This window comes from Macaca fascicularis, chromosome 4 (assembly GCF_037993035.2).
Source record: "Macaca fascicularis isolate 582-1 chromosome 4, T2T-MFA8v1.1".
Lineage (NCBI taxonomy): Eukaryota > Metazoa > Chordata > Mammalia > Primates > Cercopithecidae > Macaca > Macaca fascicularis.
Window position 1 is genome coordinate 11,288,163 of NC_088378.1, and position 24,299 is coordinate 11,312,461.

Consider the following 24,299-nt stretch of genomic DNA (forward strand, 5'->3'; position numbering starts at 1 on the left):
GTAGCTAAGATAATTCCGTTAATGATCAGTTTATGTCAAAGCATGTGGAAATAATGCCTCATAGGAGGATACGTAGCAATGACGATTTTTTAAAACTCATTTTCCCTTGTAGGTACAGAATTGCAAGTTTTTTCTGACTTCAGATGTGCAAAGCTGACTACGTCTGTGTGTGTGTGTCTACCTCTCTTGCCCAGACTGGAGTAAGGTGGCACAATCATAACTCATTGCAGCCTCAAAGTCCTGGTCTCAAGTGATCCTCCTGCCCTCAGCCTCCTGCATAGCTAGGACTGCAGGCACGTGCTACCACACCCGGCTACCTTTTTTTGGTAGAGACAGAGACTTGCTATGTTGCCCAAGCTGGTCTCAAACTCCTGGCCTCAAGCAATCTTCCCACCTCAGCCTCTCAAAGAGCTGGGATTACAAGCATGAACCACTGCACCTGGCCCCATACCTGACTACATTTCTCAGCTTCCTTTGTAGCTAGGCTGTGCTAGGTAGCCTTGTACCTAATTTTGACGAGTGAGCAGTGAGTGGAATTTGTTGGGTGAATCTACTACAAAGGATCCTTAAAATGGAGATAGTGGGGCCAGGCGCGGTGGCTCAGGCCTGTAATCCCAGCACTTTCGGAGGCTGATGCAGGCAGATCACTTTAGGTTAGGATTCGAGACCAGCTTGGCCAACACAGTGAAACCCCAGCTCCACTAAAAATACAAAAATTAGCCAGGCATGGTGGCACACACCTGTAATCCCAGCTACTCAGGAGGCTAAGGCAGGAGAATCACTTGAACTCGGGAGGTGGAGGTTGCAGTGAGCTGAGATCGCACCACTGCACTCCAGCGTGGCAACAAAGCAAGACTCTGATTCAAAAAGAAAGAAAGAAAAAAAAAGGTTGGGGGAGATAGTGGGAGGCCAGTCTTTTGTGCTTCCCCTTTCCTAGAAAGGAGATGAGGTTGCTGGTGCTGTGGAAGCTATTATGGGCCATGAGGCAGCTTTGAAGACAGAAAGCCTGCATCCTTGATGACTGGAATTTCATCCCAACCCAGGACTGACTGCCCCAGATCTTTGTTACATGAGGGAATACACTCTTCTGTGTTTAAGAAACTGTGGCTGGATCTGTTACTGGAATATGAATGCAGTTAATACCTGGCTCAAAATGACTTCATCTCAACCCACATTGGTTGCCTCTTCCAAACAATATATAGGTCTGCACTGTGGTGGGTCTCAGGATGGCTGGCTGCGATGTAGCCTTAGGAAGTTTATGAGAAATCCATATTCATGGTGTCCTGATGTTGCAGAGGACGTCCTGAGCTGGCTGGAGAAATGGGACACAGCTCAATCGACTGTAATCTAACTTCTGAGGCCATTCAGTAACCCCTACAGTGGCCACCTAAAAAAAAAAAGGCAGCCAGGTGCGGTGGCTCAAGCTTATATAAATCCCAGCACTTTGGGAGGCCGAGGTGGGAGGATCACTTGAGCCGAGGAGTTTGAGACCAGCCTGGGCAACATGGCAAAACTCTGTTTCTACAAAAAATACAAAAAATTAGCCAGGCATGGTGGTATGCACCTGTAGTTCCAGCTTGGGAGGCTGAGGTGGGAGAATCACATGAGTCCAGCAAGTTGCTGCAATGAGCCATGATCACGCCACTGCACTCCAGCCTGGGCGACAAAAAGAAAAAGAAAACGGAGCCTATTCACTGGGTGTGGTAGACAAAGTGATAAACTTTTCTTTTACCTCCCATATCCCACAACCTTGGATGCGCTCACAGTCATGGAAGTGTTTTGTAATGATGTAGCTGATGACAGGTGTGATGTTGAAGATCCTTCTACCTGACTGCTGCTGTCAGTCCTACCAGCCCCCAACGTTTGGTGCTTGTTCTAAAGGGCATGTCCTAGGAGTTACTTTAATCTCAAAGTATCACTCTCTGTACAAACAAGTAGTGCAAGTAGCCTGAGCTCAGTCTCCCTATAGGAATATTTTATTACCACTAGATCAAGTCTTTCTATTACAATGACTGATCTGTCTCTGAATCCTGTTGGTTCATCCATCAAAATGCCCTTTTCTTCCAGTTCTCATAGCTAGTGCCCTAAAAGTGACCTGCAGTACCTCCTGCTGAGACGAATGTACCAGCTTCCTAACTAGCCTGCACTCCCTTCATCCACCCAAGTCAGTACCAGACCACCTTGCCTGAAAAACCACCTTCAGTGTGCCTCACGTCAGCAGAAATGTTTCTCAGCTTCCCATTAACCACCACATGAAATCTCTGCTCGTCTGCGTTTTAAGGGTATCTATAGGCTGGGTGCGGTGGCTCCTACCTGTAATCTAAGCACTTTGGGAGGCTGAGGCAGGCGGATCACTTGAGGTCAGGTGTTTGAGACCATCCTGGCCAACATAGTGAAGCCCTGTCTCTACCAAAAGTACAAAAAAAAAAAAAAAAAAAAAAAAAATGCGGGGCGTGAAAGCGCACGCCTGTAATTCCAGCGACTCCGGAGGCTGAGGCAGGAGAATCAGTTGAACCTGGGAGGCAGAGGTTGCAGTGAGCCAACATCGCGACACTGCACTCCAGCCTGAGCGACAGAGCGAGACCGTGTCTCAAAAATATATAAATAATAACTTTTAAAAAGCGTATCTATAACCTGGTCCCAGCCTGAATTTCCTTCTTCACCCTAACACGTAGCCCTAGTTACATTCTTCTGATGTCTGTAAACAAGCCCAGCCCTTCCTGTTGTGAAGCCAAATTCAGGTGGTTCCTCTTTGCCTGAATGTTTTCCCATTCCACTTACCAGAAGCCTAGTCATCCTTGGGAGGGCTGTACCGGGGTTGCAAGAAGCAACGGAAACGGTTCAGCACCTGCTACCTTCCATCATATTCTCTTCAATAAAGGGGTAACTCCCGCCAATGGCAGTGTAGATTTCCTAACCTCTACACATGGAAGATTCACACCATTCGGGATTGTTGTTTAACTGTTGAGAGAGCACTTGATACTTAACAGCTTACTAGACAGCGCAGGAAAGAATCCTCTGTTGTCCTTTTATGTTATCCTGAACAGTTGGTTGACAGAGTTACTGTAAACACACAAAACATGACTGCCAGGGCTTAGTAGTCAGGAAAGTAGGAACTAGTCCTGACTCACTTAGTAACTATACCCAGGCGAAGCTGCTTAACCTCAGGATTTCGTTGTCAACTGGAATCAACAATACCAACCCTAGGGGTAAAATAAAGATAAATGTGTGCAAATCCTGCCTGCAGTCTCGGGCAAGTCGTAGGTGTCCAAGAACTGTTCTTAGGTAGCCAGCCGGTGGGGACAAAGTCGTGTGCCTGCTGTCCTGGAGGAGGTCCCAAGGTCAGCTTACTTGCAAAGCAAGGGCACGGCGCAGGAGTGCTGAATACGGGTTGGAAGGGCGCTGGCTCTACCCTCCGCTCATAGGCCAGCTGGGCGGCGCTGACCAGCAGCTAGGCCCGGTCTTCCCTAGGAACGGCCCCGGGGGCCCTGGGAGGGTACGAACGTCTTCTTGCAGTCAGGCCTCTGGACCCCGCGGCCGCCCCAGCGTAACCAAAGCTCAGGGGCAGGTGCCGCAGCCGCCTCGTGCAGCGCGATCCCCGCCGGCACCCGGATCTGGGGGAGCCGGAGGCAGGGCCTTCGGCCCGTACCAACTCCACGGGGACAGGGGCCGCCTTCCCTCGGCCGCGCGCCGCCCAAGTAAGGCAGACAGGCAGCGAGGTTGCCGAGGCCGAGGCTAGCCTGCAGTCCCCTTTCTCCCCTGCCCTGGGCGTGGGGTGTACGGCAAGCGCGGGCGGGCGGGACAGGCCCGGGGGTGCCCTGCGTGCCCCCCCGGTTGGGCGCGGCGGGCGCGGGGCGGGGCCCGCGGGGGGGCGGGGCGGCGGTGCCCTTGCGGCGCAGCTGGGGTCGCGGCGCTGTTCCCCGCGCTCTCTTAAGGCCGGCGGGCGGCGCAGGAGCCGCAGTTGTGGCTGTGGCGGCCTCTATAGCGGCTTCAGCAGATTGGCGGCATCAGCACCAACACCAGCACTAGCAGCATGTTGAGCCGGGCAGTTTGCGGGTGAGACGAAAGGGGACCCGGTCAAGGCCCCAAGGGCGAAGGGGCGCGCGGCGGGCAGGGCCTCCGCGGCGATGGCGACAGTGGCCGCACCGGGCCTGGCGGGGCCGGGGCACCTGCGGGCGGTTCTCCCGGGAGTGCGCGGCGCGGCGGCTGGAGCGGGGATCCGCAGGGAGGGGACGCGGGGTCTCGGGGGACGCCGCGCGCTGCCGTTCCTTGGCAACCCAGCCTGCGTAGACTGTCCCGCGGCGCGGACTGACCGGGCTGTGCTTTCGCGTCTTCAGCACCGGCAGGCAGTTGGCGCCGGCTTTGGGGTATCTGGGCTCCAGGCAGAAACACAGCCTCCCCGACCTGCCCTACGACTACGGCGCCCTGGAGCCTCACATCAACGCGCAGATCATGCAGCTGCACCACAGCAAGCACCACGCGGCCTACGTGAACAACCTGAACGTTACCGAGGAGAAGTACCAGGAGGCGTTGGCCAAGGGTAGGTTCCAGGCTGAGCGGCGGGAGGCAGTCCCCGGCAGAGGCGACCCCAGAGGAGCCGGGCCCCACACGAATGGGCCTCTCCGTGGGGGAGAACCCGCCTCGCGTTTGTACCGGTTCCGAGTTTTCCAGGCACAGTAGTCTCTCTTAAACACATGGTCTACCTCGTTGTAGAAGGAGTGCCTCGATGGGTTTGAACACACTTCTGTCATCTCAGGGAACTTGGGGTCCTGCGAAGGAGTTTGTCTTAGTGTTGTAAGCCACATTCCGTTACCCATATTGCCAGCACTAGTGAATTGTAGGGCCTGAAAAGAAAGCTCTACTGTGTCACTCGTTTTTTTTGCAAACTAAAATTGTTCTTGTTGTATAATGTGTTTTGGCGAAATGTTTGGTCTCTCAGGTAGGTGTGCCAGCCGTTTGCAGGAGGGCTGAGAGCGCCTGTCCACTGGCGGCCCAGACATCATCAGGTCCGCAAGTGTCTCTGAGTGTCTCTGAGTGTCAGGGTCACCTCCTGATAGAAGTGGGAGTGGCGCCTTGCTGCCAGGTCACACTGAAGGTGGGAGACAGGAGGACACTACTCCGTGCTAGGAACCGTGGTCCTGGTCATCTTCCTGAGAGCAAACAGGGTCGGGAGTCCAGCCTAGGACTTGGAGACTCCCTGCGTCCCCAGCAACCCTGCAGGGGAAACTTCACTGAGCCCACTTGTTGACTTCAGGTGGGAGAAGAGGAGGCACACCACTGTGGTGTGCGTTACCAAAAAAGCAGTAACCTAACTGGTAAAGCAGTAACCTAACTGTGGAACAGTTCAGGATCTTTAGACTCGATACTTTTCTTGATTTCAGTTAGGAGTCAAAGTTCACAAGGAAAATAGCCCTTCAGTGGGAAACTGAAATAGGCTTGTTTTTATTTACTATTTACTCATATTTGTAATGCAATTAAAAAATATGGCGTTAACTTTTTTTTTTTTCCCCTCAAGAACTTGGTTGGTAAAACCAGGGGTATGTGGACTTTTTGAGTCTGCACCGTTTGGGGGTGTGTATGGGAATGTTATGTTTTAACGTTTTTTTTACAAAATAGTAGTGTCCTCTTAATCTATTCGTTAGTAGTGTGCGCAAGGAAGATAATCAATAGTCATGTTTTCAGACTCTGTATTGCTTGGTAAGCTAGGTAGTACAAAGTGTTTACTTTTCCTTAAATGTTTTGAATTTCGGGGTTATGAAATTTGTTGAGTAATTTTTTACACAGTGACATCTTGTTGACTGGAGGCATCTAGTGGAAAAGTGCGGTATTTCAGCCTGATTGTGTTTGAAGTAAATGACTAAACTAAAAGAGGAGGAAGTTACCACATTCTGGAAGATTTGCTTGAGACAGATGAACCTTGAATTACGGGAAAAGGCCCCGTGATTTAGGAAATAACAAATTTGGGAAACATGTAATGGGGAGAGACTGGGGAATACCCCAGTTGTGAAAGTAATTCTTGTAAGGCAACATCTGACACCCGGAAAGCTTTCTCTTCAGTATTTTAAAAACAACTTAATTTCAGTCCTTTACTTCTGGAATCAGAGCTTTACTTATGTAATACAACCCACTGGAAAAAAGCTTTATATTTTACTATATTGTTTATAAGTGAGTATCTGCAGAGCTTTCTTTTACTTAAACATATTTTTTAAATTATTAAAAAGTTAGATTTTCTTGTTTGAAATCTTGGGGAAAAAAGGTAAAACAATGTCATAATCTCATCACATGTAACTGATTAATGAATATTTTTCAACCCAAAGCATTTGACTTTTATTATTATTTGAGGCAAAAACTAAACTGAAGCCAAATAAAATGTTGAATTTCAGAAAAGTGTTCTTAAAAGCAGATATGAAGCCCTCAATTTTTATTAATTTTAAAATGAGTAAGCAAACTGTAAGATGTTAAGATTATTAAATTATCTCTCATTAAGCATGTATCTTTCCCATTTGAAAAATTGAGTTACTATTGATTTATTAAAAAATAATAGAAAACTTACATTTATTTTTAGGGTGACTCTCAATCAACTTTAATAAGGGAAACACAGTTCTATAAGAAAATTATTTATAAACCTAGCAAAGGAAAAAAAAAGTTGGTGTCTTTAAATAACCCTTCGAGATTAGCCATGTATTCAGATATCACTTGGTCCTCTCCTCCTTTCTGAATTGCTGAACAACTGGAGCTTGTTTCAGAAAGCAGCATTGCCTATGTATGTTCCTTTTTTAAAAAATGTTTTTTTAAATTTTATCTAAAAAATAGACGGGGTCACACTATGTTGCCCAGGCTGTTCTTGAATTCCTGGGCTCCCCCACCTCAGCCTTCCGCAGTGCTGGGATTACAGGCGTGAGCCACCGTGCCTAGCTAGACATATGGTTTTTTTTGTTTGTTTGTTTGTTTTGACGACGGAATCTCGATCTGTCCCCCAGGTTGGAGTGCAGTGATGTGATCTCGGCTTACTACAACCTCCGCCTCCTGGGTTCAGGCAATTCTTCTGCCTCAGCCTCCTGAGTAGCTGGGATTACAGGTGCACACCACCACGGCTGGCTACTTTTTGTGGTTTTTTAAGTAGAGATGGGGTTTTTCCATGTTGGCCAAGCTGGTCTGGAACTCCTGACCTCAGGTGATCCACCCACCTTGGCCTCCCAAAGTGCTGGGATTACAGGTGTGAGCCACGTCACCTGGCCTTGTATGTACCTTTTTTTCTTTTTCTTTTTTTTTTTTTTTGAGACAGAGTATTGCCCTGTCGCCCAGGCTGGAGTGCAGTGGTGCAGTCTCGGCTCACTGCAACCTCTGCTCCTGGGTTCAAGCTATTCTCTTGCCTCATGCTCTTGAGTAGCTGGGATTACAGGGACGCGCCACCATGCCTGGCTAATTTCTGTATTTTAGGGTTTCACCATGTTGACCAGGCTGGTCTTGAAATCCTGACCTCAAGAGATGTGCCCGCCTCGGCCTCCCAAAGTGCTGGGATTACAGGCTTGAGCCACCGCGCCCGACCCAGACATGTGTTCTTAATGTACACTTTCAGAACAGCAGTTGAGAACTTTTTCCAAAATGTAAGCTCCTTGAGAGCAGAGCTCTCAGTGGGTCTCTCTGTCCTTTACTTTGCTTCTCTGGTATCTTGTGGATAATATGCATGAAATATTTATTAAACAAGGGGATTTCCATTTTTTTCTAATATTAATAGTTCAGTTAATCTGTAGCATCTTGAAGACATAGAAAAGAATATTTTATTTTGCCTACTTGTTTGACAAGGTACCCATGCAGTATGCCAGGAGTTACAGGGCCTATCGGGACGGAGTAAAGGGTCTGGGAGGGTGGCAGGGAATTGCTAATTCATGTATGGTGTTTAGAGAAGGCTTCACTGATGGGGTTGATGCTTCAGTGGAGACTTGGAGGAGGAACAGGAATGCAGCATGAGGCTGTCATGGGGAAGACTGTTCAGCAGAGGCAGCAGTGCTCAGCTAGCCTTGAAGGGAACATCCGAGTTGGTCATGTGAGTGCAAAAATGCGTGTGGATGCAGCTGGGTAAGCACGTGCTCAATGACGGGGTCAAGTGCAGCGCCTCTTGGTGGTGAGAGTAGCTGAGTGTAAGCACCTAGGGTTCACTGCAGTGAGAAGGAGAGCTTTTGGAGAGGGCAAAGCCCATCCCCCTCCCAAAACTGAGGGAATAGTGGCACCAGTGCGGTGGGAGATACTGGTCCTCTGTACCAATGAGGTGGCAGTAGAGTTAGGAAGAAGGGATTGGGTTCTGCTTGTGCTGTATTTTTGTCTTTCATTTTTCCCTGTGTGCTTTTATATAGATTGGATGTATTTTAAAGGTAGAGCTGGCTTTGCTAATGGATATGCTGGTGGATTGGATGTGGGGTGAAGGGAGAGGAGTCAAAAATGACATCAGGTTCCCAAGGATGTCCTGAGGGACAGAGCTGGCATTTACTGAGATCGGAGGGGACAATAGGAGGACTTAAGTTTGGGGTTGAACATCAGGAGTTCAGTTTTGAGTATGTTGAGTTTCTTGTTAATGGGACTTGGAGATATTTCCCAATGAATGGTTGTCTGTCTTGAAAATGAGAGTTGAAAGTTTTCTGTACAGTCTGTGTGTTGAGCCATACATTTTGGCATTCTATTATTTTATTTGATTGTCCTCTTTGGTGTTTCATTTCCTGAAATCTCTTCTATCTAAAAGACCCTGAGCCTAGCAGCCAGGAGTGAATTTTCTAGCTTTTCCACCTCTGCTAGGCCCTTCATCATGTCTGGGACAAATAATTTTGGAGGGAGGTAAATTTTAGGACAAACAGGGATGTTATAGATAAGCTGGTCCCATTATCTAATAGCTTACAAAGAAAAAAATATAATGTATAAAGTGGTTGAAAAAGTAAGAGTTATAAAAAAAAATGTGTTTGCATTTTAACTTTTCAGGAGATGTTACAGCCCAGATAGCTCTTCAGCCTGCACTGAAGTTCAATGGTGGTGGTCATATCAATCATAGCATTTTCTGGACAAACCTCAGCCCTAATGGTGGTGGAGAACCCAAAGGTTAGTATATATTGGTGCACCCTTATCTTCATCTTGTGCACAGTAGGAGTCAATGGTTGATTTACTTACGTTACCTTATAGTTGTTTTTTTTTTTTTGTTTTGAGATGGAGTTTTATTCTTGTTGCCCAGGCTGGAGTACAGTGGTGCAGTCTTGGCTCACTGCAACCTCCACTTCCCGGATTCAAGTGATTCTCCTGCCTCAGGCTCCCGAGTAGCTGGGATTACAGGCACCTGCCAGCATGCCTGGCTAATTTTTGCATTTTTAGTAGAGATGAGGTTTCACCATGTTGGCCAGGCTGGTCTTGAACTCCTGACCTCATGATCTGCCTGCCTTGGCCTCCCAAAGTGCTGGGATTACAGGTGTGAGCCACTGTGCCCAGCCTAAGTTACCTTACTCTTACCAGAGGTATCATAGTGGCATATTTTTCATAACAACGAGTACGATAAAAGTTGTAACTTTCAAAAGGACACAAGTAGGAATGGAGAATGCATTCATGGAGTTAGGTCATAAGATTTTATGTTCACACACACATAGAATATCACATCAACTCCACCTTCTGGTTTCTGGACTGTACTACATATTAGGGAAAGACTGAGAAACTTTGTTTTATGAAGTTTCTTTTTGTTTTGAGACGTAGTCTTACTGTCGCCCATGCTGGAGTGCAGTGGTGTGATCTCGGCTCACTGCAACCTCCGCCTTTCAGGTTCATGCAATTCTCGTGCCTCAGCCACCCAAGTAGCTGGGATTACAGGCATGTGGCATCACTCCTGGCTAATTTTTGTATTTTTAGTAGAGACAGGGTTTCACCATGTTGGCCAGGCTGGTCTTGAACTCTTGGCCTCAAGTGATCCACCCACCTCGGCCTCGCAAAGTACTGTGGTACGGATATGAGCCACCGCGCCCAGCCTAAAAAAGATGAACTTTCTGTTTACTAGTTTCTAGGGCCTGGATTAGATAGTTAACCTTCTGTACCTTTTTTCATCTATGTGATACAGGGATAACAATGGTGGTGTTTTGAGAATTAAATTACAGTGTCATTTGCTATTTTTCACTTTTCCTAACTGATAAAAAGTCAGTTGTTCCAGGAAATTAGGTTTTCTGGGTATTTTTTAAAAGTGTTCAGGGAATGAGGAGAGGACAGGGCTAGATGGTCTTGTTCGCTATCACTGTTTCCTTGACTTCCTGTGTAGCTTGTGGAGGCCCAGATGACTTCAATTATCTTCCTCACCCAGGGAAGGCATGAGGCCTAAATGTAGTTCTTCTCTCTTGTTTCTGGGCTCCGGATATGCACGCTAGGTTTCTGTGGTTTTATTGTTCGTTTTTAATCAGTGTTATGGAAGGCAACCTATCTTACGCACCTGAAATAAGCAATTTCATTTTAAGGTAATGATGACTGAGGGGAGTAAGCATGGGAAACTGGGCAACTTTTTATTTTTGTTTTTGTTTATTATTATTTTTGAGATGGAGTTTAGCTCTTTCGCCCAGGCTACAGTCAAGTGGCTTGATCTTGGCTCACTGCAACCTCCGCCCACCCTGGGTTCAAGCAATTCTCTGCCTCAGCCTCCCGAGTAGCTAGGATTATAGGTGCCCGCCACCGTGCCCAGCTAATTTTTTTGTATTTTTAGTAGAGAAGGATTTCTCCGTGTTGGCCAGGCTGGTTTGAAACTCCTGACCTCAGATGATCCACCCGCCTCAGCTTCCCAAAGTACTAGGATTACAGGTGTGAGCCACCGTGCCCAGCCAACTTATTTTTCTTCTGAGTTCAGTCTTCTAGACTATCAGTTAATACTTATGAAGTTTTGTCAGTTATCAGAATATCAGATATATTCATATGCAACCAATGGTTTTGGTACACTGCCATTTTTTTTTTAATCTGTACCATTTCATTCCATCATTTGTGCTTACAAAGATGATTACTTTTAAACCCGTAGGATAAGAGAAGTGCGATTTTGACCCAGTTGATTTAGTTGATGTGACTAATCTAGAATTATATTCTGTATTGCTACAGAATAAAAGGGTTGTAGCTCTTAAAGTATACCCTTAGTTCAGTCATAGAGAAAATCGCCCATTTTAAAACAATGTAATCAAGACAGAAGGATCTGGGCTGCCTTGGATAAGAACAATAGCTTTATTCCCAAATAGAGACATAGAAGAAGCAGGGTAGAAGTCAAGGGAAAATGTTCTATTCAGGGAAAAGAAAAAGCTAACAGAAGTAGTATTTCTTTCCTAACAAAAATAGCACAGTGAGTGGGGAAATCCCTCTAACATGATTCATTAAAAAATGTAAACTATGCAGCTGAAGGCCATTATCCTAAGCAAGTTAACCCTGGAACAGAAAACCAAATGCCACAAGTGGAAGCTAAACATGGGGTACTTATGGACATAAAGATGGCAACAATAGACACTGGGGACAGAGCAGGGAGGGAGAAAGAAGGGGAGGGGGTGAAAAACTGTTGTGTACTAAACTCACTACCTGGATGATGGGATCAATTGCACCCCAGACCTCAGCATCACATGATAACCCACGTAACAAGCCTGAGCGTGTACCCTCTGAATTTAAAATAAAATTTGAACCGGGTGCGGTGGCTCATGCCTGTATTCCCAGCACTTTGGGAGGCCAAGGCAGGTGGATCTCCTGAGGTCGGGAGTTTGAGACCAGCCTGATCAACATGGAGAAACCCTGACTCTACTAAAAACACAAATTAGCCAGGCGTGGTGGTGCATACCTGTAATCCCAGCTACTCGGGAGGCTGAGGCAGGAGAATCGCTTGAACCTGGGAGGCGGAGGTTGCAGTGAGCCGAGATTATGCCATTGCACTCTAGCCTGGGCAACAAGAGTGAATCTCCGTCTCAAAAAGTAAAAAATTAAAAAAAAAAAAAAGTTTAAAAAACGAAAACATGTGAATTAAAATTGTGCAACTTAGATCCAGGTGTCGCTTTCTGATGTCTAGTTTCTTGGGCCCTATGACAAAAATATTTTAATACATGTAATACAACATTTTTTGTAATTGTTGAAATCTGTTCATTTGTGGGTGTTTTTGGATTTTTTTTAAAATAGGGGAGTTGCTGGAAGCCATCAAACGTGACTTTGGTTCCTTTGAAAAGTTTAAGGAGAAGCTGACGGCTGCATCTGTTGGTGTCCAAGGCTCAGGTTGGGGTTGGCTTGGTTTTAATAAGGAACGGGGACAGTTACAAATTGCTGCTTGTCCGAATCAGGATCCACTGCAAGGAACAACAGGTTAGATTTAAAAATTGTCATTTCATTTGGGAGAGATGCTCCGCTGTAAAGCATTCAACTAGAAATAAGGAAACCCAGCAGTGTTTTCACTTACAATCCTGTAACACTTTGTGCAAATCTTAACAGATAACACTCAGAATCTTGTGTAAGTAAAAATGTTTTAGAAGTCCTGATATTTCATAAAATAAGTGCATGTAATTTTATAGGTACATTAACAAAAATGTTTTGCATTTATTTATTTATTTATTTATTTTTAATTTTTTCTTCTTTTTTTTTTTGAGATGGAGTTTTGCTCTTGTTGCCCAGGCTGGAGTACAATGGTGCAATCTCAGCTCACTGCAATCTCCGCCTTCTGGGTTCAAGCAATTCTCCTGCCTCAGCCTCCTGAGTAGCTAGGATTACAGGCATGCACCACCATGCCCGTCTAATTTCGTATTTTTAGTAGAGATGGGGTTTCTCCACGTTGGTCAGGCTGGTCTTGAATTCCCTACCTCAGATGATCTGCCCGCCTAGGCCTCCCAAAGTGCTGCGATTACAGGCGTGAGCCACCATGCCCAGCCTATTTATTTATTTATTTTTTTGAGACAGATCTCACTCTGTTGCCCAGGCTGGAGTGCAGTGGTGCAATCTCGGCTCACTGCAACCTCCGCCTCCCGGGTTCAAGCGATTCTTCTGCCTCAGCCTCCCAAATAGCTGGGATTACAGGCATATACCACCATACCTGGATACTTTTTGTACTTTTAGTAGAGATGGGGTTTCATCATGTTGGCCAGGCTGGTCTCGAACTCCTGACCTCAAGAGATCCACCTGCCTCGGCCTCCCAAAGTGCTGGGATTATAGGCATGAGCCACTGCACCCGGCCTAAGAGTTTTTTTAAATGAATGTTTTACAGTTAGAACCAAATTCTTCATTTACCTCACTTAATTTCTGAAAACACTGTGTCCTCCAACTGCTCTGTGTTCCCAAAGATTAAAATTAGCCTTGCGGAGCGGAGCTGTTTTCTCATAAACCCCTGTGAGTGCCCAGACCCTTTGGAGGAGATTCTCAGGGGGCCTCTGCCCACTCCCACGGATGTAATACCCCCTTCCTGCTGCTCCTAAGACCACCATGAGGAAGGCTGAGAATTGGCTCTTGAATGAATTTGTTGGTATTTTTAAGAATAGCTATTAAAATACTGTTATTAATTTTCCTAAGTCTATTTTATTTATTGTTAGTATTTGTCACATTTTGTTTGTAAACAATAAATTTAAAATATTCTATAGGAATATTCATTCTTATCTAGATTTCCTATTTCTATTAAAAAAACAAGTGAATGAGATTGTTACAAAGGGTCATTTTGTATGGGTGGAATAATAAAAGTTGAACGTGAGAAGATGCAGTGTTTTAGACTGAAACTGATGGCTCATTCTTTTTTCCCCTTCTTTCTAACAGGCCTTATTCCACTGCTGGGGATTGATGTGTGGGAGCACGCTTATTACCTTCAGTATAAAAATGTCAGGCCTGATTACCTAAAAGCTATTTGGAATGTAATCAACTGGGAGAATGTAACTGAAAGATACATGGCTTGCAAAAAGTAAACCACGATCATTATACTGAGTATGTTAAGCTCTTTATGACTATTTTTGTAGTGGTATAGAGTACTGCAGAATACAGTAAGCTGCTCTATTGTAGCGTTTCTTGATGTTGCTTAGTCACTTGTATCATAAGCAACTTAATGTTCTGAATAATTTCTTACTAAACATTTTGTTATTGGGCAAGTGATTGAAAATAGTAAATGCTTTGTGTGATTGAGTCTGATTGGACATTTTCTTCAGAGAGCTAAATTATAATTGTCATTATAAAACCATCAAAAATATTCCATCCTTATGCTTTGGGGACTTGCAGGGATGCCTTTCCAATCCTATTTCATTGCAGTTATAGAAAATCTAGTCTTTTTGCCCCAGTTACTTAACAATAAAATATTAACACTTTCCCAAGGGAAACCCTCGGCTTTCTATAGAAAACTGCACTTTTTGTTGAGTAATCCTCTGCAGTGATACTTCCGGTAGAAGTCACCCAGTGGTTTTGTTATGGTCAAATGTTCCTGAATAGTTTTTGCAAATAGAGCTGTATACTGTTTAAATGTAGCAGGTGTAACTGAACTGGGGTTTGCTCACCTGCGCAGTAAAGGCAAACTTCAACAGCAAAACTGCAAAAAGGTGGTTTTTGCAGCAGGAGAAAGGAGGATGTTTCTTTGCAGGGCGCCAAGCAAGGAAAATTGGGCAGCTCATACTTAAGACCCGATCTCCATGATGACTTCCAAGCTAGAGTTTTTAAAGGCAGTGGTAAATTTCAGGAAAGCAGAAGCTAAAGGCAAAATTATAAATCAGTTGAGATCGGGTGCATTCAGGGTGGAATGGCTGTATACCAAAATTGTAAATCAATACATGAAGCTTATATATTGGTTTGGCCTGAAAAGTGAAGTGGGCGGGCTTACAGGTTATGGTGGATTCAAAGACTCCCTGATTTGTGATTGGTTAAGGAAGCAAAGCTTTGTCTAAAAACTTGGGGTCCACAGAAAGGAACAAAAAGGTCGGGCCAGGCCCCTCAGCAAGAAACTTAGAACAAAGAATGGAGGTCAGAGTTTAGTCCCTGGTGTTCCCCCTTATCTGATGTCTGTGTGAATCCATTTGGTGGGGATCTGGGTTTCTGAAAAGTAGCTCAGGGACACATGTTAAGGATGTTTCTAGGAGACTAACTTCCCTGGCTATTGTTTGAAACTGTATTACCTTCTTGCTTATCAGGTTGCTCGTTTACTTCTCAGGGCTAGCTAGGTGCCTGGAATTTTCAGTGAAGGAACTCAAGATTTTCCTTTATTTCTGTGCTTGTGGGAATCCCCCTGGCACACCCCAAAGAGGGGTCCCTGCTCCATCTCACAGGGATCTTTTTTTATATTTGGCTTATCATGCATTTCCCATGTTGTTTCATCATCTCCCTAATTTCCTGTTTTTGAGTATTTCATTTGTTTCTAATTGTTATTACAGATCATGCTGGGGTGGGGTGAGTAACTCTGTGCACATAGGTTTATCTCCTATTGGAATATTTTCTTTATATAGGCTTTTTTTTTTTTTTTTTCTGGAGACGGAGTCTTGCTCTGTTGTCCAGGCTGGAGTGCAGTGGCGTGATCTCGGCTCACTGCAGCCTCCACTTCCCGGGTTCAAGTGATTCTCCCACCTCAGCCTCCTGAGTAGCTGGGATTACAGGTACATGCTACCACGCGCGGCTAATTTTTGTATTTTTAGTAGAGACACGGTTTCACCATGTTGGCCAGGGTGGTCTCGAACTCCTGACCTCAAGTGATCCATCTGGCTCGGCCTCCCAAAGTGCTGGGATTACAGGCATGAGCCACGGCACCTGGCCTATATAGACTTTTCTCTTAAACCTATTTGGTAATGTTTTCCCAAGTTTATTTTTAATTTTTAATTTTTTCCCCAACCTTATTTTTCTATTTTTTTTTTTTTAAGGAAAAATGGGGTAACTTAGCAGTTTCAATATTGAAGACTGAAGTTAAAAAAAAAATTTAAATTCAAGGTACTTTTAAAATTCAATTAGAAAAGTAGGCTTTAAAAATTATTAGAGACGGGAGTACCGAAACTGTGTGTGTGTATGTGTGCGTACGCATGCTCGTGGATTGGAAAAACTTTGGAGACTGATGGCTTTTCATTATATATGTATCACAGTGAAACGGCTTTTATGTGTCATGTAAGATTACTACTTGCCTCTCTAAACAAGGTGGTGACTCTGTGTAAGTAGATGGGCAAGTGGAACCTTTTGGAAGATGAGCTTTTGAATATAAGTCGTCTGCTAGATCATGGTTTGTATTGAACTAACAAGGTTTGCAGATCTGCTGACTTACATAAAGCTTTTTGATTCCTACTAAGCTTTAACATTTAAAAAATAATCAATGTTGAAATTTCTATGGGGCTCTATTTTTGCTTTGGCTTTCTGGTGAGAGAGTGAGGAAGCGTTCTTTCCTTCACTAAGTTTGTCTTCTCTTCTGGATAGATTGATTTTAAGAGACTGAGGGAATTTACAAACTAAAGAATTTAATCATCTGGTGGAAAAGGAGACTTTAAGATTGTAAAACAGGCTGGGTGGGGTGACTCACATCTGTAATCCCAGCACTTTGGGAGGCCAAGGCAGGTGGATCGCTTGAAGGAGTTCAAGACCAGCCCGGCCAACATGGTGAAACCCTGTCTCTACTAAAAATACAAAAAAATTTTAAAAAGATCGTTTAGCTCTGTTTTTCATAATAGAAATAGAAAAAGTAAAGTTGCCTTTTCTTCTGAAAAGAGCAAGTATTGTTCAGACCAAGAAGGGTTTTTGTGATTGAATCACCAGTGCCTGTCCTAGTCATAGCTGTGCTTCAAAAATCTTAGCATGATTAGTGTTGGAGTAAAACAAGGAAGCAAAGCAAATTCTGTTTTTGAAATTCTGTTGCTTGAACTATTTTGTAATAATTAAACTTTGATGTTGAGAAATTACAACTTTATTGTACACTTCATTGCAGCTTGAAATTCATGGTCTTAAAGTGAGATTTGAGTTTCTATTGAGCACCTTTAAAAAAGTAATACCTAACCATAAAGTTAAAATTGATGTATATTGAGTCATATCTAAAACCAGGTATAAACGTAAATTGTATTTCCTGTTTTAATTTCAGGGGAACTACTGTTTGAGAAAGCTATTATTAGGCAAATGTTTTAAAAATTACTGTTTCTCATTTTCAGTCGTACCCTAATGATCTCAGCAAGATAATGTCCTGTCTGCTAAGATGTGCATCAAGCCTGGTACATACTGAAAATCCTATAAGGTCCTGGATAATTTTTGTTTGATTATTCATTGAAGAAACATTTATTTTCCAATTGTATGAAGTTTTTGACTTAATAAAGGAATCTGTCAACCATCAAAGAGGTCTGCATTATGCTTGCATGTCAAAAACATTAAAAGTTCTATAATGTTCTATCATTTTCACTGAGTTTCCGTGGGAAAGGAATCGTAAATAATAGGTAGTTGAAATACTACTTTTAAGACCAAGAACTATCTGTAATAACATCATCTGATAACATAAAAGCATAGTATTAGGGATATAGGACAAAACCAAAGTGTTTTTGCTGTTGTCACATACCACTCAATACTTTTATACCAGATTGTCCAGTGGACACCAGCTGGATGTCCTATAATTCAATTCTGATACTATCTACCTGGAATTGAAGTCAGATCCTACAAGTGGAGGGCTCAGACCACGAGACTGCCCCCACTTCAGATACCAATCGCAAGTCCCTGTGCTTCTGACTGGCTATAAAATGGGGTTCCCATGACCCCTTCCTTGGTTTTGATTTATTTGCTAGAGCAGCTCCCAGAACACAGGGAAACACTCTACTTATGTTTACCCATTTTTAATTTTATTACTTTATTAAAACTACATATTGGGTACAATACTAATTTACTGTAAAGGATATTTCATTTATTTATTTATTTAGAGATGGAGTCTCACTGCGTCATCCAGGCTGGAGTGCGGTGGTGCAATCTTAGCTCACTGCAACCTCCTCCTCCTAAGTTCAAGCGATTCTCGTGCCTCAGCCTCCCAAGCAGCTGGGATTACAAGTGTGCACCACCACACCCAGCTAATTTTTGTATTTTTAGTAGAAATGGGGTTTCACTCCGTTGGCCAGGCTGGTCTCAAATTCATGACCTCAAGTCATCCACCCACCTCAGCCTCCCAAAGTGCTGAGATTACAGGTGTGAGCCACCGCCTCTGGCCTGTAGAGGATATTTCAAAGGATACAGATGAACAGCCAGATGGGAGAGATGCACAGGGCAAAACATGTGGGAAGGGGTATGGAGCTTTCCTGCCCTCTCCACGTCATCAGCTACCCAGAAGCTCATCTGGACCCTGACCCTTTGGGGTTTTATGGAGGCTTCATTATGTCCATTATGTCAGCATGATTACCATTGGCCATTGACGATTAACTCAACCTGCAGCCCCTCTCCCCTTTATGGAGGTTGTGGGCTGAGGCTGGGAGTCTAAACTCTCTAATCTTGCCTTGGTCTTTCTGGTGAGCAGCCCCCCATCCTGAAGCTACCTAGGGGCTCCCAGCCGCCAATCATTTCATTAGCAAACAAAAGATACTTCAAGGGGTTTACAGCCAAGAGACCAAGCAAGGATTAAGACAATATATATATTTCTTATAAATAACATGATCACAAATAGTATTTTATATATTTCTCATAATAACTGGGTGTGGTCGCTCACACCTATCATCCCAGCTACTAACAGGCTAAGGCAGGAGGATCACAGGCCCAGGAGTGTGAGGCTATAGTGAGCTATGATTGTGCTACTGCACTTCAGCCTGGGTAACAGTGTGAAACCCTGTCTCAAAGTTCTTGTAGCATCTTAGAACATTAACCAACCACAGAATATTGCCTTCACTCTGAAAAAGTAATCATACTTTTACAAGATGTATTTTACATAAAGTTCTGGTGATATTTTACTCTGGTCATTGGAATATAGGAGCTTACCACCTGGTACCACTCTTCTTAGAGTGGTATACTATTTGGTATAGTACCGGCATACTATTTGGAAAGGGATGTTAAGTTGGCATGACCTGTCTAGGGTGAATTCATGCCGTCTGCTTTCATCGTGGGCTTTATAGTAATGAGAGTGCTTCTGTTGTCAAGATGATTCTGGGACATGTTAAAAAAATGAAGGTGTCTCAGTGTGTGAAAAGGAAGGAGCATGAATGCTTTCAAGTTCCTGTGACATGCTCGTCATCTTTCAGTGTGTCCCATTGTTGCACCCAGTAGTCTCGATGCGCAGTGTCACGGGTGATTCCAAGTTTGTCTCTCTGCCCACTATAACATGTGCTCCATGAAGTCCCAGAACATGAGGTTCTTGTTCATTTGTGTGTCTGGGTCCATATCCAAATATTAAACACTGTGACTAACTGTATTTATCATTTTGTAAATATGGGTATCTCCAAGGCTCAGAAGTTAACACAGCATATCCATAGAGAGGTTTGACAGCATGGCTGTGGTGACTGGGAAGGCCTTATGCTTGCTTCTCCTTCTGCTGCTTGCCTTTGTGTCGTCATGGAAAGAACATTGAATTAGGTACTGGAAGGCCTGAGTCCTGGTCTTGGAGATTTTACCAAAGCACCTGTGGGATATTGGTCAAGATGCCTGGTTTTAGTCCTGCTCCTTTGCTGTGAAAGAGAATCTTAAGGTGCCAACTCTGGCATTTTATGGTTTTCTCTGTGTATTTACTATGATTATAGTGGATAAGTGGATATTGATATTATTAAATCGTCATGTCCTTTACAGAAGACATACAACTTATATCCTTTAAATGAAGTTCTCCAACCAGTAGGGTATGCTTGCTGGTAGTGCTCGCAGCCGGCACCATTCTTCACTGGGGCTCAGAGTGGATGCCCGGAGGAAAAAAAAAATGAATCTTTTAGCTCCTAGTTACTGTTAGCATTTTCACCAGAAAACAATTTTTAAAAATGACACAAATAAGTCTTCACCTATCAAGGCTGAGTGTGGTGGTCTATACTTGTAATCCCTGTACTTTGGAAGGCCAAGGCAGGAGGATCTCTTGAGTCCAGGAGTTTGAGACCAGCCTGGGCAACAAAGCAAGACCCCATCTCTACAAAAAGTTAAAATTTAGCTGGGCATGATGGCACACCCCTGTAGTCCCAGCTACTTGAAAGGCTGAGGTGGGAGGATCCCTTGAGGTCATGAGTTGGAGTCTACAGTGAGCTATGATTACAGTGTGAGTCTACACTGCACTCCAGTCTGGGCGAAAGAAACCCTGTCTCTAAAACAACAGGCGATTCTCCAAGGAAGATTTTTTTTTTTTTTTTAAAGTCCACACCTCTATTGATGATAACCTTGAATGTAAATGGATTAAATTCTCCCACTTAAAAGATATAGATGGACTGAATGGATTAAAAACCACCCCCATGACTCAACTATATGCTGCCTATAGGAAACTTCACCTGTAAAGATGGATAGACCAAAAGTGAAGGGGTGGAGAAAGATAGTGCGTAAAAATGGAAGCCAAAAAAGAGCAGGAATAACTATACTTACGTGAGATAAAATAGACTTTAAGTCAAAAACTGTAAAAAGAGAGAAAGAAGGTCATTATTTAATGATACAAGGGTCAATTCATGCAAGATATAATTGTATTTTTTTAATTAAGAAAATTTTTTTGTAGAGATGGGGTTATGCTCTGTTGCCTGGCTAGTCTCAAACTCTGGGTATCAAAGTAGTCCTCCTGCTTTGGCCTCCCAAGGTGCTGGGATTATAGGCATGAGCTACTGTGCCAGGTCTGAGGATATAATAATGGTAAATATATATATGCCCAACACTGGACCACCCAGATATAAAGCAAATGTTATTAGATTTAAAGTTAGAAATAGACTCTAATACAATAGTAGTTGAGGACTTCACTTTACATCGGACAGATTTCCTAGACATAAAACCAATGAACATTGGATTTAAATTGCACTTTACACCAAATGGACCTGACAGACATTTACAGAACATTCTAATAGCCGCGGATCACACGTTCTTTTCATCAGCACATGGAACATTCAGCAGGCTAGTTCTGGAACCCACTTCCTGCCTTAGTGTTCCTTCCACAACAGTGCATGATAATTCCGACAGAATGCCTTTCATTTGTACCTTATTAGCTGTGGGGGAAAGCTTTTTCATGTACAAAAATGCTGTAATTTTCTGATTTAATAAATTAACTCCACTAATGTTTTTATTTGCTTCTTGGTATACATGTTTTAAATGTATCCTTTCATTTCTTCATGAGTCCCAAAGTATATCATTGTTTACAAAACAGTTTTTTACCCCCTAAAAAGCTTATTTTTATTTGATTAAGCTTTTCTGTAAGAATGCCTGGGATGTGGCCGGGGCAGTGGCTCACGCCTGTAATCCCAGCACTTTGGGAGGCTGAGGTAGGCAGATCACCTGAGGTCGGGAGTTCAAGACCAGCCTCACCAACATGGAGAAACCCCATCTCTACTAAAAAAAAATACAAAATTAGCCGGGCATGGTGGCCCATACCTGTAATCCCAGCTACTCGGGAGGCTGAGGCAGGAGAATCGCTTGAACCTGGGAGGCGGAGGTTGTGGTGAGCCGAGATCACACCACTGCACTCCAGCCTGGGCAACAAGAGTGAAACTCTTTACAAAAAAAAATAAAATAAAAGGAATGCCTGGGATGAGCCCAAAGTGAACATACCCCTGCAAAGAGGGCAGATGAAAAACGGTGTGTACTTTTAATTTCTATTTTGGGGGGACTCAACCATCAAATGGTTAAGGAGTAAGAATCCTTACATGGTTCTTGTAAACAAATCAAGATTTTGGTTTGGGGGGGTGTTGAAAGTGACATTTTCATTTTTTCAGACAAAATGAGATATTTTGGGCCAGGTTCGGCCTGTGCATGATGTATGCCAAGTGATCAATTTTCTCACTTTGAGTGTGTCAAACCTTCTGTCCCAAGAGTCACTCCTTCTCCAGGGCTTTCCCTTTTTTTTTTTTTTTTTTGAGTTGGAGTTTCATTCTTGTTGCCCAGGCTGGAGTGCAAGTGCGCGATCTTGGCTCACCGCAACCTCTGCCTCTCAGGTTCCAGCGATTCTCCTGCCTCAGCCTCCGGAGTAGCTAGCATTACAGGCATGCGCCACCACGCCCGACTAATTTTGTATTTTCAGTAGAGATGGGGTTTCTCCATGTTGGTCAGGCTGGTCTCGAATTCCTGACCTCAGGTGATCTGCCTGCCTCGGCCTCCCAAAGTGCTGGGATTACAGTCGTGAACCAGCGCGCCCGGCCTTCCGGGCTTTCTCTATCCCTTTCAGCATCAATGTCAACATGTCAGGGATGGTCTTTATTTCACAGTTTCCTTCTGAGACAAACTCCTTGAACGTGTAGCCTTCAGTCCCGCTTCTTTCTCACCTCGCATCCGCTGATCTTGCCGCTGCAGGTTCTGTCCCATGCCACGCCCAGTGTGTGTTTGAACACTGTGCTGAACATTTGTAGTTTTGTGTGACACATTTTTCATGAGTCATCCCTACAGCAATGGTCCCTAATCTAGTGATGGCCACCTGTCCCAAGATGGGATTCACTGGGTTTCCTCCCTCAAATTTTTAAGACGACAATTTTAAAAGACAGTTGGTTCCTCTCTTTATTACTGAGAACTATTAAATGTCTTTTTTTTTCTTTTTCTCTTTCTTTCTCTTTCTTTCTTTCCTTTTCTTTCTTTCTTTCGTTCTTTCCTTCTCTCCTCTCCTTCCTTCCTTCCTTCCTTCCTTCCTTCCTTCCTTCCTTCCTTCCTTCCTTCCTTCCTTCCTTCCTTCCTTCTTTTCTTTCTGCTTTCCTTTCCTTTCCTTTTCTTTTCTCAGACAGAGTTTCGCTCTTGTTACCTGGCCTGGAGTGCAATGGTATGATCTCTGCTCACCACAATTTCCGCCTCCTGGGTTCAAGCGATTCTCCTGCCTCAGCCTTTGAGTAGCTGGGATTACAGGCATGCGCCACCACACCTGGCTAATTTTGTATTTTTAGTAGGGACAGGTTTTCTCCATGTTGGTTAGGCTGGTCTTGAACTCCCGACCTTAGGTGATCTGCCCACCTCGTCCTCCCGAAGTGCTGGGATTACAGGCATGAGCCCCTGCACCCGGCCAAATGTCTTTCTTTTATTTAAGCCAAATGGTTCTCATTCCTGGGTACACATTAGAGCCACTTCAAAGGAGTTTTACCCAAATAATGATGCCAGACTCCACCCATGAAACACTGATTCAATCAGTCTGAACATGGATATGGGCCTTGCTCTGTCACCCAGGCTAGAGTGCAGTGGCACACTCAGGGCTCACTGCAGCCTTAACCTCTTGGGCTCAAGTTATCCTCCCATCTCAGCCCACCCCTCCCAAGTAGCTGGGACTACAGGCATGTGCTAGCACACCTGGCTGATTTTTTTTTTTGGAATGTTAGTAGAGATGAGGTTTCACTGTGTTGCCCAGGCTGGTCTTGAACTCAGCTCAAGTGATCCTCCCACCTCGGCCTCCCAAGTGTTGGGATTACAAGCATGAGCCACTATACCCAGCAACAAGTGATTCTAATATACATCTAGGGCCAAAAATCACAAACGTGGAGCTTCATTGTGAGAGATACCAGCCCAGAAAAGCATGAAGTAAGCCCAGGCCGATCACTCTCCACCCTGTGCAGGACTGCTGGATGGGCGCTAGAGGTGGACATCTGCTCTTTGGCTGCTCAGCACCTGTGGGAGACATGGCTGCTGTCCACCAGAGGCTTAGGTTTCCCTCCCATTGTGCAGAGTGGCTGCTGGGAGCGGTTGTCCAGCCAGGTCTGACTTTTGCAAGACTTCCCTACACAGTGGGGCCCCATGGCTAGTTCTGTATGTGACTAGAGGTGGTGGAGAAATGCGTGTGTCTTAATCTTCTTCACCTACTTCTGCTGGCTTGAGAAGAGTGAGTGCTACTATTTTATTTTTTTGTTGGTTTTAAAATTTTTTTTAAATTTTTTTTCTTATTTTTTACATACAGATGGGGTTTTGCCAAGTTTCCCAGGCTGGTCTCGAACTCCTGAGCTCAAGCAATCTGCCCGCCTTAGCCTCCCAAAGCACTGAGATTACAGGCATAAGCCACCACGCCTGGCTTAGTGTTAGAAATTTAGAAGCCACTTGTTGAAGCTGGCACAGATACAGAAGAGAAGAAACCCGTTTCCTCAAATCACTGCTTCAAAGAAAGCTGCCCGATCAAGAACACACAGATTATGTGAGTGACTGGGCATGGTGGCTCAGGCCTGTGGTCCCAACTACTCGGGAGGCTAAGGTGGGAGGACGGCTTGAGCCAGGAAGATCCAAGCTGCAGTGAGTTGAGATCATGCCACTGCCGTGCAGCCTGGGTGGCA

General features: G+C 44.4%; 1 protein-coding gene across 1 annotated transcript; it reads left to right on the top strand.

Annotated features, from left to right (window-relative positions):
* The first annotated feature begins 3,915 nt into the window (after positions 1-3,915).
* On the top strand, positions 3,916-17,274 carry SOD2 (superoxide dismutase 2). Its single transcript, XM_005551519.4, has 6 exons — positions 3,916-4,056; positions 4,338-4,540; positions 8,971-9,087; positions 12,148-12,327; positions 13,759-13,923; positions 17,094-17,274. Exons 1-5 carry the CDS (start codon positions 4,034-4,036, stop codon positions 13,902-13,904), a joined length of 669 nt encoding a protein of 222 aa, XP_005551576.1. The 5' UTR covers positions 3,916-4,033; the 3' UTR covers positions 13,905-13,923; positions 17,094-17,274.
* Positions 17,275-24,299: the final 7,025 nt, after the last annotated feature.

What these genes read in the sequence shown, in the direction of transcription:
- SOD2 (XM_005551519.4), top strand. Translation starts at nt 4,034, where the DNA reads ATGTTGAGCCGGGCAGTTTGCGG. An exon ending in TGGTGGTGGAGAACCCAAAG is followed by an intron (nt 9,088 to 12,147) that starts GTTAGTATATAT and finishes TTTTTAAAATAG; the next exon opens with GGGAGTTGCTGGAAGCCATC. An exon ending in TCCACTGCAAGGAACAACAG is followed by an intron (nt 12,328 to 13,758) that starts GTTAGATTTAAA and finishes TCTTTCTAACAG; the next exon opens with GCCTTATTCCACTGCTGGGG.